At 38.3% G+C, this 18,723-nt stretch overlaps 1 protein-coding gene across 1 annotated transcript in view; it reads left to right on the top strand.

Moving 5' to 3' along the window:
• RAB2A (RAB2A, member RAS oncogene family) overlaps positions 1 to 18,723 on the top strand; it is a 104,163-nt gene that overhangs the window by 29,068 nt on the left and 56,372 nt on the right. Inside the window, 1 exon segment of the mRNA NM_001133109.1 lies at positions 10,305 to 10,376. Coding sequence (NP_001126581.1) covers positions 10,305 to 10,376 — 72 coding nt within the window.

Here is an 18,723-nt window from a genome sequence, read left to right on the forward strand (position 1 = left end):
GTGCTTTGGAGGATGAAAAGATAAATAGGAATACAGATCTTGCCCTGAAGGAACTTTGTTTATAAATGTTGTAAAAACAGGCATTTAAATAACTGTAGTGTAAGATAAAAGTTAGTACATAATAATTGTCATTTCAGAGATAAAGTATTCTGAAGTCCATTAAGGGAAAGATCACATCCAGAGAAATACTAGAAGAGGTAGAGGTGTGCATGGCTTTCTGTTTGTTTAGGAAAACAAATAACTCTCCAAAGTCTCAGGGTAATTCTTTGTGTTGGACTTTTTCTTTTTTCTTAAGCCTTCTCAAACCTTCTATCAGGTTTAAGATTCTAGTTAGTGGTATTTCCTACTTGCAATAGCTGAGAGAATTTGAGGTACAAGACTTGACCAACCTTCTCTTGAGTGTGTTCGAGGATGGGAGACTTGAATGCATGTGTCAAAAGATTTCCATGGAGAAGCAGGTAATAAAGATGCAAGAAAAATGAGTTGCTAGATCTCCAAACAGGGAGAGGGCTGAGATCTAGTTTTGGATGGTAAAGGAATATAGTACTTCTCTAGGATTAAAGAAAGGATAAACTACATGAACATCTAGAGGAAACTTCAAGTGAAGAAGTGATCCATGTTGGATTTTTGTCTTTGTTTGTTTAATTAAATAATAATACTGGTAAGTTATTACATAGTGCTTCCTACATGTTTTCAGTGCTTTATATATGTTAACTGGTTTAATTCTCACAACTCTTGTTGTGAAGTATGTATTGTTCTTATCCTCATTTTGAAAGTGATTGCCTGCAAAGGCCAAGTAGTTTATCCAAAATCACCCAGGTAGTGCTTTTAACCACTACACAATGCTGACAGTTCAATCAGAGTCTCTGGCGGTATGAGGCCTGAGCATCAGTTTGGGTTGCTTTTTGTTTTTGTTTTTTGGGTCTTTTTTTTTTTTTTTTTTTGGTGTGGATTGAAAACTACTGATGGATAGAAAATGATTGGGGATTGGAGCTACTTCACATGGAATGGCAAAGGACGGCATCTGTAATGTGGAGTGTCTGTCTACGTGGAGAGAAAGGGGGAGGATATGCATAGGCCTTGTTCTTGGTGCAGAATGAAAGCCATTGGCAGGAGATAGTTTTTTCCCCCTATTTCAAATTGGGTTTTTATCAGAGATCCCAGCATAAATTTTTTTAAAAGACTAGATAGTTGCTTTTTCTTTAATTTTCCATTTCTATTGGAAAAGTAGCAACAATAACAAAAATAACTGTTTATAGGGGATTCCTTTCTAGAAGTTTTTTTTTGGTAAAGATTTAAATCCGGGCTTTCTATTCGTCCTCCTTTTGAAAAAAAAAAAAAAAAAAGATTTTGGAATTTGCCAGCCTTTACTCAAAATCCATTTTTGTTTGTTCTCATTCTGTTTAATTCTGTGATTAAATAACAAACATGGGCTATGTCTCAGTCTTTTTTTTGCTGATTCCTCTTTATATGTGGCTTATCTTCATCCTGAATGTCTTTCTCAAAATCTGTACTCACATATTCACTTGTCTACTCAGCTTTGTCTCTTGGATGACTAATAGACATCTCAACTCAAAATAACCAAACTGGAACTGATGATCTGTCCACTCTCAATCTGCTCTACCTACATCTCCCATCTCACTGAACTTTGTTTGATCAGGCAAGAACATTGGATCATTCTTAACACACTTCTCTCTCTCAAAAAATTCACACTGTCAACACATTCTCTTGGCTCTGCCTCACAAATTCGGTCACTTTGAACTACCCCCAATGCAACCACCCTGGACCAAGTCACCATGTCTAGCCTTATTGAGAAAGCTCCTTACTGGTTCACGCTTTTTTTTTTTTGAGGCAGGGTCTCACTCCATCATCCAGGCTGAAGTGCAGTGGTGTGATCTCGGCTCGCTGCAGCCTCCACCTCCCAGATTCAAGCGATCCTCCCACCTCAGTCCCCCACGTAGCTGGGACTAAGGTGTGCACCACCATGCCTGGCTAAGTTTTTTGTATTTTTTTTGTAGAGACAGGGTTTCACCATGTAGTCCAGGCTGGTCTTGAACTCCTTGGCTCAAGTAGTCCACCTGCCTTGGCCTCCCAAAGTGCTAGGGAAGGCATGAGCCACCACACCTGCCTTCTTTGCTTCTACTCTCATCTGCTTCTACTTGTAAGTTTGTTCTCATTGTAGCAGCCAGTAGGCCTTTCAGAATTTAAGTAAAATTATATTACTTCTCTGCTGAAAACTCTCCAGTGAATCACCTATTTTATCTCAATAAACTTACAGAGTTCTTTAGGTTCTGTGTGATGAGGCCCCTGTCATTTCTATATCCTAGTTCCTAGGGGCATGACTCTCCCTGCCTCCTGTGCTTTAGCCACATTGGTCTCATTGCAGTTCCTTTAAAATGTGTCACCTTAGAACTTTTCTTCTTAACTGTTTCCTTGGTGTGGAATAATACTCTTCTCTCAGTGATCCACTGGCCTATTTCCTCACCTCCTTTAAACCTTCATTTAAATCTCACCTTCTCCATGAGGGACTACCTGGTTTAATAACACATCTTCCTCCTTCCCTCCACCCCAGCATTTCAGGTCCTACATCCTTGCCCTGCTCTGCTGTTTCTTTTTACCATAACATTTAACACCCTGCAACTGATTCTATTTCTCTCCCTCTTCCGTATACACATACACATTTGTGCACACATGTTGGGGAAAAAAACAAGTTTATAGTCTTTCACCCCATTCCACAAGTTTATGAGCCTTTGTCTTTGCACTGGAGATACATGTGGCTAATGCTGAAAATGAATAGATCATGGTTCATGCTTTTAGGGAGCTTAAAGTGTAAACAGACATAGTAATAGTGGTTTACTATTGATGGTAGCAACAAACATTTGTTGAATTCTTTTTTGAAACTTTACTGTGTGCCAGATACTGTTTTAAGACTTAGAGTGGATTAACTTATTTAATGTTCTCAAGTATCCTATTAGATAGGTGTTATTAACCTACTTCTTACAGGTTAGGAAACTGAGGCACTAAAAAGGTAACTACAGATGGTCTCTGTCTTTTGATGGTTTGACTTAACAATTTTTCAACTTTACAGTGGTGCAAAAGTGACATTCAATAGAAACTGTACTTCAGATTTTGATCTTTTATTTTTACTATTTTTATTTTATTTTAGAGACAGGGTCTTGCTTGTCACTCAGGCTGGAATGCAATGGCTCAGTCATAGCTCACTGCAACCTCAAACTCCTAGGCTCAAGCAATCCTCTCTCCTTAGCCTCTTGAGTGGCTAGGACTACAAGATGTACTACCACGCCTTGCTTTTTTTTTTTTTTTTTTTTGAGACAGAGCCTTGCTATGTCGCCCAAGCTGGAGTGCAGTGGCACGATCTCGGGTCACTGCAGCTTCCACTTCTTGGGTTTAAGCGATTCTCATGCCTCAGCCTCTTGAGTAGCTGTGATTTTTTTTTTTTTAAGACGGAGTTTCGCTTTTGTTGCCCAGGCTGGCATGCAATGGCGCAATTTCGGCTCACTGCAACCTCCGCCTACCGGGTTCAGGCAATTCTCCTGCCTCGGCCTCCCTGGTAACTGGGATTACAGGTGCCTACCACCACACCCAGCTAATTTTTGTATTTTTAGTAGAGACAGGGTTTCACCATGTTGGCCAGGCTGGTCTCGAACTCCTGACCTCGTGATCCACCTGCCTCAGCCTCTCAAAGTGCTGGAATTACAGGCATGAGCCACCACGCCCGGCCTAATTTTTAAATTTTTTTATACCTATGGGGTCTCGCTATGTTACCCAGGCTGGTCTAGAACTCCTGGCCTCAGTGATCCTCCTGCCTCAGCCTCCTAAAGTGCTGGGATTACAGATGTGAGCCACCATGCTCAGTGACCTATCACTTTTATAAGTTATAGGGAAAAAAATTCTCTATATTTTCTTCATATTACTATACTTTGTGATATGATGGATTCATTGTTTTCCATTTCTAAACAGATACGCAGATGTTAACTTTAAATTTATCCATGAAAAGAAAACGTTATTAAAATTTTAAAGCTCTAAGTAGTAAATCATCAAGGCCAATTAGTAGAGTTAGAAAGAAACTTGATGGTTGTCTGGCTCAATTCTCTGATTCTCTGTACATATAGTAAAATTATGTCCAAAAAGATGAAATGATATGTGGAAAGTTACACAGTTGGTTAAACCCCTCCCATCTTCTAGAGGTAGTGAGGAAAATTCAGAATTAGCTGTATATGCAAATTTTCTCTCTGTTATCAGTCAACAACTTAGACAGGTTTTCTAGTAAGAAAGGTATGGGGACAGACAGAGGCTTGCTTTTTACCTGCTGTGTGCTAGGGACACACTCTTGCAAGTGATTTCTGTCCTAATAGAGCTGGGGGTCACGTTCTGTTATGGGAGAGCCTATAAAGCATGATACAATTAATAAAAATAATAGTTTTATTTGAGGGCCTTCCTGTTCTACACACTGTACTTTTTGAGAGGAGATGGTTGTTTGTGAGATTCAGTATCTGGGATAATAAGATAGGGGTTGAAAAAAGAAAAAAGGAAAAAAGTCAGTGTCCAACTGGAGAAGCAGAACCAGTAGGATATATGTGTGCATGTGATTAGATAGATAGAGATGGGAGTTGAAATTGAAATTGATTGCTCATTTGGTTTATGTGATTGTGGGGGCTGAACAAGCAAGTCAAATCCTCAGGACAGGCTGTAACCCATAGGTATGGCTAAAGTTGCTGTCCACAGGTGGAATTATTTCTTCTCTCTGGGAAGCCCCTGTCGCACTTAAAGTCAGCTGAGTATGGATTTTTATTACATGTATGATGCCTTCACAGCAACGCCTAGATTAATGTTTGATTGCATAACTAGGGTAGGGCCTAGCCAAATTGATGCATCAAAAAGACCGTCATTTTGTTGTTTTCATTTTTATTGAAGTATATTATGCACACAGAAAAATGCATATATCCTAAGTGTATAGCTCAAATAATTGTTATAAACTGGACACACTCAGGTAACCAGTACTGTACAGGGTCCCTTTTGTATCTGTATATTTCATTTGCTTCTTATAACAGTTCATTGAGGTGTAGAGATTTCCTCCATTTTATAGATAAGGATTCTGAGGCTCAGAAAGGTCAAGTACCCTGTGTTACAGCTAATAAGTGACAAAGCCGGGATTCTAATCAGGGTTTTGAGGCATATATAAAGTATTATGGGAGCCCAAGGCTGAAATTGATTGATTCATTGGCATATATGATTGTGGGGGTTAAACCATTAGTTTTGCTTGGGGATTGGTAGAATCTTTGAACAGGAATGTTCTACCAAAGAGGGTATATGAAGCTTTGAGTTAAGTCTTAAAGCATGAATTTAAATTTGCCAGGGAGTGAAAAGTTCCTTTGTAAAAGGTACCAGCAAAAAGATATGATATCATTTCAGGGGACAATGGTTTGTTGTTGCTAACTATAGAGTCTTTACACTGTGTTGTCATAGTATTAATCTCTTAGAGTAATAATTTTCAGCTCAAAAAGGACCTCGTGTACTATTCTGAAGAGCTTGAATTTTTATGTTTTAGTCAGTATGACATGAGAGTGAGTTAATTGTATCTGCATTTTAGCAAACATTTTCACAGTGGTTTACAAATAGGTTAGAAAGGCTGAAGGCAGAAAGATCTGGTTCTTAGTGAGAACCAGAACTAGAGCACTGATGATTCAGAGGAGGGTAGAGCATGGAATTTATGAAGACTTTCAGAGAGAATTGATGAGATTGGTGAACCATTAGAGCTGGATGATGAAAGAAGAGGAGTAATTAAGGATGATTCCAAGTTTCTTTTAAGTATGATCCATTGGGAAACAATTCCAGAGATTAGGAAATACTGAAGGAGAAGCTGTGTTTTGGTCTTTTCTGTCATGGGTAGGGTGAATCACACGTTGATTGGGAGGATGATGAACAAGAGAATGAAGAAGAATGAATTCGGTTCTGAAAGTTTGAGTTTTGGAGCTGAAGGTATTGAAGTGTAAATATTTAGTAGGCAGTTGGAAATAATTGGAGTGAAGTTAAGGGGTGGATTTGATAATCACTGACTAATTTATAGAAGTAGGTTGAGGACCAGCCTGGCAACATGGTGAAACCCCGTTTCTACTAAAATACAAAAAATTAGCTGGGCATGGTGGTATACGCTGGTAGTCCCAGCTACTCAGGAGGCTGAGGCAGGAGAATTGCTTGAACCTGGAGGCGGAGGTTGCAGTGAGCCAAGATCACGCCACTGCACTCCAGCCTAGGCAACAGAGCGAGACTCTGTCTCAAAAAAAAAAAAAAAAAAGAAAGAAGGAAAGAAAAAAGAAATAGGTTGAGGCCACGGGACTGGATTCGTCCTCTCAAATGAAAAGTAATGAAAGGCAGAGTGGAGAGTGTTAAGGAAGACCTCCAGTATTTTCAGGGTTATATGGAAGAAGAGTAGTTGGTTGTCATAGAATTAAGACATCAGGGAGATAATTGTAGCCTGACAAAGCCAGAAGAGATTATTTTCAAGGAGGTTGTAGGCGGATACATTATATAGATATAGTTTATGGGCACAAATGTATTTGTCTTCAATAAATTGTGCTGGGAAAACTGGATAGCCATGTGCAGGAATAAATTAGACCTCTGTCTCTCACCATATAGAAAAATAAGCTCGAAGTGGATGAAAGACTTTGGTCTTTCAAAACTAGACCCAAAGCTATAAAACTACCAGAAGAAAATATTGGGAAAATGCTTCAGGACATTGGTCTAGGCACAGATATTATGGATAAGTCTTCAAAAGCACAAAAAGCAAACAAAAAGGCAACAAAAGCAAAAATAGACAGATGGGATTATATCAAACTAAAATCCTTTACAGCAAAGGAAACAATCAATAGAGTGAAAACACAGCTTTTAGAATGGGATAAAATATTTGCAAACTATTTATCTTACAAGGGATTCATATACAAGGAACTCAACAGTAAAAAAAAAAAAAATCTGATTTAAAAATGAGGGAAGGATCTGAATGGACATTTCTCTAAAGAAGACACACAAATGGCCATCAAGTATATGAAAAAATGCTCAACATCACTAATCATCAGGGAAATGCAAACCATCTCAGTTAGAATGGCTATTATCAAAAAGACAAAAAATAACATGCTGGTGAGGATTCAGAGAAAAGAGAATTCTTACACACTGTTGGTGGGAATTTAAATTATAGTCACTAAGAGAAACAATATCAAGATTCCTCCAAGAACTAAAAGTAAAACTACCATATGATCCAGCAGTCCCACTACTGGGTATTTATCCAAAGGAAAATAAATCATTATATCAAAGTAGTGTTAATATCTGCACTCCCATGTTTGTTGCAGCACTATTCACAGTAGCCAAGATATAGAATCAACCTAAGTGTCCACCAGTAGATGAATGAATAATGAAAATGTGGTAAATATACACAATGGAATACCATTCAGCCATAAAAAGGGATGAAATCCTGTCATTTGTGGCAACATGGGTGAGACTGCAGGACGTTATGTAAAGTGAAATAAGTCAGGTACGGAAGAGTAAATACCGCATGTTCTCATATCCACAATAAGTAATAGCTTAAAAAGTTGAGCTCATAAAGGCAGAAAGTAGAATTGTGGGTATTAGAGGCTGGGAAGGGTATGGGAAAGGTGAGGATAGGGAGTGGTTGGGAAATAGGTACAAAATTACAGCAGGAATAAGTTCTCCTGTTGTACTATAGGGTGACTGATTAATAACTTATTATATATTTTCAAATAGCTATAAGAGAGGATTTTTGAATGTTACCAACATAACAAAAAAATGATAAATGTTTGAGGTGAACAGATATGCTGATTACCCTGATTGATCATTACACATTGTGTACATGTATGGAAATATCACTGTCTCATAAATAAGTACAATTATGTGTCAATTAAAATTAAAAAAAAATTTTTAAGAACACGGAAACGAGGTGTAGTGGCACATGCCTGTAGTCCCAGCTACCTGAGAGGCTAAGGTGGTAGAATCTCTTTAGCTCAAGAGTTTGTGGCCAGCCTGGGCAGCATACTGAGACCCTACCTCTTTTTAATTAAAAAAAAGAGGAAGAAGAATATGGAATCCTGAAAATGAGGAACCAAAGAAATAAGCATTTTCTGTATTTAACCAACACTTAGTCAGAATGAGATTAGTATTACTAGAGTGATACATATTCTCTCTTGTGACGTGGGAAAGGGTTTTCTGGTTCTTCTATCACTTAAATGATTACCAAACCCTTAGATGATTCTTGAAGTCCCTCAAGAAAACTTGTGATTTCTAACTATATATATCTTTTTTCTATACCATATGAAAAAATTGGGGATGTTAAATAATTGTTCACCTATTTTGAACTTTCATACCTTTTAAAAGATAATTTTTCTTTCATGCTAGGTTTTGGACTTAGAGCAAATTCCTTTGGTATGCTTGATAACTAACTCTTTTAACTTAGAAAAACAGTTCTTTTGTCTTCTGTCCTACACCTGAAAGTCTGTTCAAAAGAGTTAAAAATTGGATAAAATGAGTTTGACTTTGGGCTTTTTGTAATAGAACAAAGAAGAAAACTGTAAGATCACATGTTTTGAAATTCCAGTTTCTTTTCACTGTCATTTCTTCAAAAAGATTTTCTCCATCCCAGCCAGGCATGATGGCTCATGCCTGTAATCCCAGCATTTTGGGACACTGAGGGAGATGGATCACCTGAGGTCAGGAGTTTGAGACCAGCCTGGCCAACATAGCGATACCCTGTCTCTACTAAAGATACAAAAATTAATCCGGCATGGTGGTGTGCACCTGTAATGCCAACTACTTGGGAGGCTGAGGCAGGAGAATTGCTTGAAGCTGGGAGGCGGAGGTTGCAGTGAGCTGAGATCATGCCGCTGCACTCCAGCCTGGGTGACAGAGCAAAACTCCATCTCAAAAAAAAAAAAAAAAAACCAAACAAAAAAAAATATTTTCTTCATTGCTTTTGTCTAAATTAAGTATCATTTGTTTGTTTTTTGAGACAGAGTCTCACTCTGTTACCTACCCTGGAGCGCAGTGAGTGGTGTGATCATAGCAGCCTTGAACTCCTGGGTTCAGACTATCCTCCCACCTCAGTCTCTCAAGTAACTGGAACTACAGATGCGCACCACCACACCCATCTTTTTTTTTTTTTTTTTGTCTTTTTTTGTTTTAAAAGACTGTCTCCCTATGTTGCCCAGGCTGGTCTTGAACTCCTGGGCTCAAGGCCTACCTTGGCCTCCCAAAGTGCTCGGATTACAGGCTTGAGCCACAGCACCAAGTTTGTTACCCTTTCTCATAGCACTCTATTTTCTTTCAAATCAGTCATTATAATTATTTCAAATTATTCATATACAGTATATTATTTCAGTATTCATTTTGTTTAATTTCTCTACCTGTACTAGACTGTAAGCTCCATACACAGGAACCATGTTGGTTTTCCACACTACTGTATTTTCAAGTCCTAGTGCAGTGATACTTAGCATTCAGTAAAGACTTTGAGTAAGTGAGTGAATGAATGAATGAATGAATGGTGACTGCTTTTAGTATTTTGTAGAAGTGCAGGATGCTTTCAATTAAGCAGCCTTTGTCTAGTGTGAGGATGAGAAAATGTTTCTTAGAGGACTTAAAAATGAGTAAGAAGGGGGTATGGTATTCAGTATCCAATTTTCCTTAGAGAGCAAGTAGGATGAATATAGAAAATTTTCCTTTGAATTTAGAAATGTGGAAGTTATTCATGACCATAATGGGGTCAATTTTAATAGAGTGAAGGAATGCAATTCAGATTCCATTTGCCTGTGAAATGAATTAGCGAGAAAACAGAGCAAGGAGCTTTTCCCAGAAAGGCAGATCTCAGACACTTATTGCTGGCTTATTTGTTTGTTCATAGGGGAGTATGATAAAACGAACTATTACTATGCTTTAAATATTTTCACTGTTACACAAAAAACAAAATTTCACAAAAACAGTACTGTAGTAGAGGCTACCAGAAGGACCTGGTTAGTTGTCGTCTGTGAGTTTAGCTGCCACATTTATCTTTCACATTGAAATATTGAATGTGTAAGAAAGGGTGAAAATGTACTTTAGATTGGTTTACAGCTTCCACCTAAATCATTAGTCCTCTTATTTTGCAAGAAATTAGAGTACTGAGGAAATCATGGTAGATTATTCACAGTGCACCAGAAACCCTGGCTGCCTCTTTTCCATGTCCTTTTTGTAAAGTATCTTAATTTCTGTGAATTTTGTCTCATTTATTTTTTTTTAACTTTCAGGTGTTGGTAAATCATGCTTATTGCTACAGTTTACAGACAAGAGGTTTCAGCCAGTGCATGACCTTACTATTGGTAAGTTTTATAAAAGGGATGAGAAGCATTGAAAGTTTTGGACAGTTTAAGTGGAAAATGCTAGAAGGTCCATTCTACTAGTGATGATGCTAAAATCAGTGAAACTGGATTTGTTGTTATGCCATTTAGTCTCTGTCACTTTTTAAAAAATATATGTAGTAAAAATAAATATTACCCATCTTTGTAGAAGTGGTTAGCATGCTGAAAGACAGTAGTTTTTAAGATGTCAATTGTAATTAACGATGAAACAATTAAGGGACAGTATCCAAGCATGATAAGAGCAGAAACTTTGACTCAGCTTGCTGGAAGTTAAATCAAGTCTCTGCTGCTAACTTGCTGTGCAAGCCACTTCCCCGTTTCATGTCTCAGTTTCTCTTTCTGTTCAATGAGAGTAGTAGTACCAATCACATGAAGTTACTGTGAGCAGTGAGTTAGTAAGTGTAAAGCATTGAAGTGCCTGGCAATGTGGAAAGGGCTCTAGACTTTCCCATAATTATTAACTGAGAAAAAATACCAGTGGGCATTTTGTATTTTCCTCAGTTGTAAGGAGTAAATGAAATAGCTACTGGTAAGAAATAGTCAACAAATATTAGCTGTTATTATTTAAAATAGTGATTTTCCATTGTATTAATATGCAAAGGAAAATATTAAGATGAGTGAAAAGCTAAAAACTTTAGGTAATCTTACTATTTCGGGTTTTTATTTGTTTAAAAATTATATTCTGAAAGCTGAAGAATCTAGCTGGATTATTCTTCTGTAGCTGTAGCCCATTAACAACTAGAAATTAGTCAAATATGAAGACAAGAGATAATTGGAAATCTAGTCATTCTTTACAACAAATTGCTTAATGAATCTTTTTAGCCACTGCTTATTTTCTGCCAACATTATTAATTTACTATTTATAGCATGTTGATCCTTATGTTCTCTGTTTTTAAAATACCAAATCAGACATAGAGCTCATGAATCACATTATTAATTAATAGTTTTCAACCAAGCTACAGGTATAATACTTTGTGGATATATTGAAATCTTTTGTTAGCAACTACTGTCATTAAGATTATCCGTATTCTATTTTACTTTTGATAGTTTTAAGTGTATACAATAATGATGGGTGAAACAGGTAACTCATGCTGGTCCTGATAACTTTGTTTTAACATTTTGTTTTGTTTTTTGAGAAAGGGTCTCGTTTTGTAGACTAGGGTGGGGTGCAGTGGTGCAATCACAGCTCACTGCAGCCCCCAAATCCTTGGCTCATGATCTTCCCATCTCAGCCTCCCAGGTAGCTAGGACTACAGGCGTGCACTACCATGCCTGGGTAATTTTTTGTGGTTTTGGTAGAGACAGTGTTTTGCCTTGTTGCCCAAGCTGGTTTCGCACTCCCGGGCTCGGGCGATCTGCCGGCCTTGGCCTCCCAAAGTGCTGGGATTACAGGTGTGAGCCACTGCACTGGCCTGTTTAATGAGCTTTCTTCACCGCCCTCTCTATAAGATTTGCTCTTTGCTTAATAGGTTTGAAACTAGCCAACTTTAGACATGACTCTGTTCTAAGACAACTGGCGAAACAGTTGTTTTTAGTATAGGATACTAAACAACAGTGTTCTTCCTTTTCTTCAGATCTTATGTATAAATTTCTAAGTTAGTATGGCACACTGAGTGGAGAGGATGGACCTGAGCCTGCTGTCAGAAGTTGACTTAGGCCAAGTGTGTCCAACCCGCGACCTGCATGGCAGCCCAGGACAGTTTTGAATGAGGCCCAACACAAATTCATATATTTTCTTGAAACACTATAAGATTTTTTTTTGTTTTTTGTTTTTTGGTTTTTTTTTAGCTCATCACCTGTCAGTGTTAGTGTATTTTATGTGTGGCCCAAGACAGTTATTCTTCCAATGTTGCCCAGAGAAGCCAAAAGATCAGATACCTCTGCCATAGGCTATACTTGTGGGGAGAGATAAAGGAGTAGACCCAAGAATTGTTTGGAAAACTGTAACTCATATAAACTGCCAGCTGGCTTCACACTATGTTTGCTAATGGCAGGCACTGAGAAATAGGAGTCTGAAAGAGAAGAAAAACCGAGGATCTTTTTCTCCTTGGGTTGACTGTGTATTCTCCATTCCTCTGGCTCCAGCCCCTGCCTGGCAGGCCCAAGTGGTCTGGTTCCTGAGCTCTGATAACCTTTTTCCCTCTCGTCTTTCCAGCCTAGGGGTGGTAGCAGCTTCCTGCTGTTTGTAATCTCTGGGTTTATACCCCATCTCTTCTTTGGGTTTTTGGGGGCTCTTTCTTTACTGTAACCAAGTCCCTACATTAAATTCCCTATGCCCTATGTACTTAAGTGTAGTTTCTGTTTTTCTGGTTGCACTGACTGGCATACCATTTTTTTTCTGTCTAACTTTTACAGTTGGTTGTAAATGACAAAAATTTTACCTAGATGGGTTTAAACAAAAGGACAATTTATTATTTTAGTATTCAGGTGTGTCTCAACGTGAGGGCAGGGAGCCAGCTGGGTCAGCTTGGAACCAGAGCTCAGAGCTCTTAAGGAGGGAACACGGGAAATTCTGTTTCTCAATCTCCCATCCTTCCCTCATTGTCTCCCATTCTCTTCTCATGCCTGTTTCATTTTTCTCTCTCCCTGTTGACCATTGTTTTTGATTTCCCTGTCTCCACGTTGGGAAATAGCCATTGTCAATAGCTCCAAAGTTCATATACCATTCAGGAGAGCAGAGATTCTCTTTAACTCAATTTGAAGTTTCCTAGGGACGAGAGTTCATTGGCTCAATTTGGTTCAGGCTCACTTATCTCTTGGTCTATCCACTCTTTTCATGGGCCCAGAATCACTTTTATACAACACGGTTTCCAAACTGGTAGTCGTAGGAGCAATCTGGGTGAGTAGTCATACATAGCCACTACCAGAATTCCCTCACACCTAGCTATTCTAGCTAGTCATCATGTCCTTACCTTTTGTCCCCTGTAATGATCGGTTCTCTACTCTGTTTATAAACCATTGACTCCTGAGCTCATGATTCTTCTCAGTCTGCCTCTCTTGCTTTCTCTCCTACTTTTCCCTAACACATATAGACACTATGTGCCGTCAAGTCTTTGCTGCATGCTCCTCCCTCAATACTTAGTACTTTTTCATACCCTCAATCTTTCTCTTCTCAGAGGATGCCATTGCTTGACATCTCTGCTTATTACAGTTCTTTTCTGAACAACTGTCCATATCCCAAACTATAACTCCCATTTAAAGGAAGTAAGATTTATATACCCACGCTTATGGAGAAATGTTGTTAACAGGAAAGGAACAAGTACTGTATAGGCACACAGTTTCAATATAATGCTCAGCACCAATATGGATTCTTAGTAGCTCATGCATTAGAAATCCATTGTCCTAAAAAGGCAAAGTAAATTTTATGGAAGATGAATGTAGGAAGTCCCATCTTTTTACCTGCTGTGTGTTAAGGGAAACTACACCCAGTACACATTCATAAAATGGATTGTTTTTTGTTGGGGTCATAGTCCAGCCATGGCTTTAGCAACAGTCTGTTATTATAGAACGAAGATGGTAGCTATCATGAACTATTTTTTTAAATTGAAATTTTATTTTAGATCCTATAAAGTGAATGTAAATGTACTCTATACATTCACTATGCAGAGTCTCAATATTTAAGATGTTTCAGGATATCTGAGGTAATGATACTTAAAAAAATTACCTGAAGCAAACAGAATATTTAGGATCATAAAACTGTTCTCAGAATACTGATGGGTGCTTAATGTTCATTGTTGATAATGATAATTACATTGTTTATACTGAAAACCATTTTTTAAAGTAAAAGCCGACCCAGTTGGTCTTCCCCTGGAAGAGGAAGAGTAAAGGGGTGCTTCTTGCCACTACAACTTATGTAGAGTTGCATATATACATTGAAAGGGTATTCAGTACCACCATTCATTCAGTCAAGCTAAATATAGGCCAGTAGAAGCAGTATTGTTAATGCATGTTTTTGCCTTCGTTGGCCCAAGGCCTACTTAACATTTTTAACACCCATCACAGAAATTTATTTTTCAGACATAAAAAAAAAATTAGCAGATTATTATCACATATTTTTAAAAAGAACATTAGAATTTTTGGTAAAATAAGTAGTAAGTATCTTGACTCTGCTGCATACTTGCTTTTGCTGGATGACTAAATGAGGGTGAAAAATTTAAGGTTGGTTTCTGACTAAGAAGGTATTAAATGATAGAAAAGAGAAAATAAAAGACCATAAAAGTTTTAAAAAGCCTCTATGCAAATATTCTTTAACCTTTGACTATCTTTGAGTCAGAAACAGCTTATAAATAGCTTCATGGACACAATTCAGAAGGTTCAGACTAGAGCCTTGCTCCTCAAAAGATGGTTCATGTGCTGTTGCGCTGGACCAGCAGCAGCATCAGTATCACGTGGGAGCTTGTTAAAGAACCTACTGAATCATAATTTGCATTTTAACAGGATTGCCAAGTGATTCATATGGGCACTGAAGATTAAAAAGCACTGGAGTAATGGCTTTTAAGTATTGATTACCCAGCTGGAAATACACTTTATGTTCTTTGCCTTGTGCACACATCCTGGCCTCTCAGTGGCTTTACTTCTCCCCTCTGCGTGATCTTGGTTCCACTCTGCTTCAGCTACTCCCTCCCATAGTTTCTCTCAGAACTCATCATTACCAATATCTGGAACCACTTCAGAATTTAGTTTCATGCATTTGACTATTTGACTTTCTATCCCATCCTTCCTGCTCACTTTCTTTAGTCCCTAATTACTAACAATTTTTTTACCTCATCAGAATTATGCCATTGATTCTACTATCTTTTCACTCTCATCTCTCTTGTGTTCCTACTTTCCTCCTTACCCAGATTCAGCTTTAATTGCTGTGCCCTTATAATCATTCCTGCATGCACCCACAGTTTTCTTGTCCCTCTCATGCTGTATCATAGTCTTGTGGCTAAACCATAGGTTAAATCCAGCCATCTATTCCTGACATTTACAGCTAGACATCTCTGGAGAAAAGCACAGAGCCATGCTAACTAGTCTCGTTTTAATTTCTTGGACACTCACATCAAGTAAATCCTTAGTACTACCTGACAATTGTACTTTTATTTCCATTATATTCACCCTTTAGTTTCCTGTAGAACGATATCATACTTTCTTGCTCTTTAAGCAAGATATCTTTGCTGTCTTTGCTCTCAGCTGATAACCTTGGTTTTGGTTTCACTCAGAAAATAGAGGCAAGTAGAAGAGGATTTTCACAGGTTTCCACCACTGCATTGACTCACCTACCTGCATTGTGCCCTATAAACTAAGCCTTTCCGCTGGTGCTGTGGGTAAACTTAAGTTCTTAGCCAGGGCCTACTGAAGGACACTGCTTTAGTAGTTCTTTTTGCTTTCAGGCATCATTACTTTTTCCCTTTTTGATGGTTATTTTTCATGTCTGTATTTTCTTTTCCAGCTTTTAATCCTTTTCTCTCATATTAGCAAAATTCCACAGAAAGAATTGTTCATATTTTCTGTCTACAGTTTCTACCTATTTTATGAACCCATTCCAGTTATCCCTCCTCCCCCATGTACAGATCTAGCTACTTACTTAACATCTCCTTCTCTTAGATGTCTAATAGACATCTTAAACTGAACATGTCCCAAATAGTTTCTGATTTTTCTCTCTCGAGTCTTAAGATGAGTGTATATGTTCATACCCATATTCATACCCATACCACATTCATACCCATCCTCCCACCTAGATTTACTGTTCTCCTTAACGTTTTAAACAAGTAAATATAAGTAAATAGATTTTCCCCCACCAACAAAAGGTAAGGTCCATGACAGCAGATGGTTCTCTGTTTTGTTTATTGCTGTATCTGCACCTGGTACATACTAGGGACTTTAAAAATATTTGCTAAATATACCACCTACTTAGTGGAGGAAAACTTCATAAAGCTGTACTTGCCATTGCAGGGCTTAATGCTTGCATTCCTATATGTTATACTATTCAGTTATGTTGTTTACAAATAACGCACAGCCCACTAATTCCCACTACATTTATATCACTACCTACAAATGGACAGTTTGACAAATGTTAGTCTAGGGGCTAGGCCATTTATATGTTGATTTCACCTTCTTACCTATCTCTCCCACTTCCTTAAACCAGTCAGCCTATAAGAAATGATTGCTGGGCTCATGCCTATAATCCCAACACTTTGGGAGGCAGAGGCAAGAGGATTGCTTGATGCCACATGTTTGAGACCAGCCAGGGCAACAAGGCAAGATCCCATTTCTACAAAAAGTTTAAAAACTAGTCAGGCATGGTGGCACACACCTGTAGCCCCAGCTACTTGGTAGACTGAGGCGGGAGGATTGCTTGAGCTCAAGAGTTTAAGGCTGCAGTGAGCCATGATAGCACCACTGCACTCCAGCCTGGGCAACAGAGCAAGACCTGCCTCAAAAAAAAAAAAAAAGAAAGAAAGAAATGATTAGTGGAAATGAAAGTATACTTTTAGGACAAAGTAATAGAGTTGAAGCATCATTTCTTCCATCAGGCTCACCACAGGAAATGAGTTTTAAAATATACCTCATTTATTTGGGGTTCAGTTTTCTAGTAACTTGAGTTACTTAGAACAACATTGCCAAGAAGTTAGAATAACAGTTTAAAAGACCTCTCGAACTTCTCATTAAGCTCTCAAAAAGTCTCTGTAGCTGATTTTTTTTTTTTTTTTTTTTGAGACCAAGTCTCGCTCTGTTGCCCAGGTTGGAGTGCAGTGGTGCCATCTTGGCTCACTGCAACCTCCACATCCCGGGTTCAAGCGATTCTCCTGCCTCAGCCTCCTGAGTAGCTGAGACTACAGGCATGTGCCACCACACCCGGATAATTTTTTGTATTTTTTTTAGTAGAGATGGGGTTTCACCATGTTAGCCAGGATGGTCTCGATCTCCTGACCTCATGATCCGCCCGCCTCGGCCTCCCAAAGTGCTGGGATTACAGGCGTGAGCAACCATGCCTGGCCCTCTGTAGCTGATTTTTAAAATGTGAAAGTATTTTCCTCTCAGGGTGTGATCATTGTGAAAATGTTGTAAAAATCTGGAGAAAGTTAAATTCCCTGTATAACTTTGGCCCTCCAGCAACCACTGAGTGGTATATGTTTGGTGTGTGTTAGTGCCTTCTAAAGCTTTTAAATGTATTCCTAAACACACACACAAAGCTGTTCTAATTTGCACTCTCCCCGCTGATGTATCAAAGTGCCCATTCCTCCTCATCCTTGCTTCTACTGCAGCTCATTCAGTTTTTAATGTTTGTAAATTAGAGGCAAAAAAATTTTTATTTTACTTTTTCATTCTTTTTTAGTGAGGCTGAGCATTTTTCGTATGTTTAAGAACTATTTATCTTCTCTTTGATTTTACTTGTTATATATCCTTGTCTTTTTTTTTTTTTTTTTTTGCTACTTTGAATTATTAAGGGATAACTCGTTTTTTGGGTTTTTTTTTAAACTCAAATCTATTGTGGCTTCCTAGCCTTGCTCTATGCAAAAATTACGTACAATGTCTTAAATATTCTTCTATAACTATAAATTTGCATTCTATTTGGTATGTGGTCATGTATATCATTTTCTTTTTTTAAATTTTATTTTATTTTAGATATGCGGGTATATATGCATGTTTGTTATATGGGTATGTTGTGTACTGGTGGACATTGGGCTTCTAGCATATGCATTACCCAAATAGTGAACATGGTACTCAATAGGTAACTTTTCATCCCTTACCCCCTTCCCAAACTCCACTTTTTTGGAGTCCCCAGTGTCTGTTATTTCCATCTTTATGTCTGTGTGTACCCATTGTTTAGCTTCTACTTTATACGCAAGAACACGCAGTATTTGATTTTTTGAGTTAGTTCACTGAGGATAATGGCCTTCAACTCCATCCCTGCTGCTGCAAAAGACACGATTTCATTCTTTTTTATGGCTGCTATCTCTTTCTTTAATCCCTATATAGCTTGTGGCCTCACACCATTAATTAAATAAGCCATTCATTCTTGTCCTGTTACCTTTGTATTACGTTAAACCCCTGTATGTAAGCAAGCCTGTTTGAGGGTGCCAAAATATGTTTTGTTCATCTTTCTTTTTTCTTTTTTTTTTGAGACAGAGTCTCATTCAGTTGCCAGGCTGGAGTGCAGTGGTGCAATCTCTGCTCACTGCAACCTCCGCCTCTTGGGTTCAAGTAATTCTTGTGCCTCAGCCTCCCGAGTAGCTGGAATTACAGGCACGCACCACCACACCCAACTAATTTTTGTAATTTTAGTAGAGACAGGGTATTTCCATGTTGACCAGGATGGTCT

The sequence above is a fragment of the Pongo abelii genome, chromosome 7, assembly GCF_028885655.2.
Source record: "Pongo abelii isolate AG06213 chromosome 7, NHGRI_mPonAbe1-v2.0_pri, whole genome shotgun sequence".
Taxonomy (NCBI): Eukaryota; Metazoa; Chordata; class Mammalia; order Primates; family Hominidae; genus Pongo; species Pongo abelii.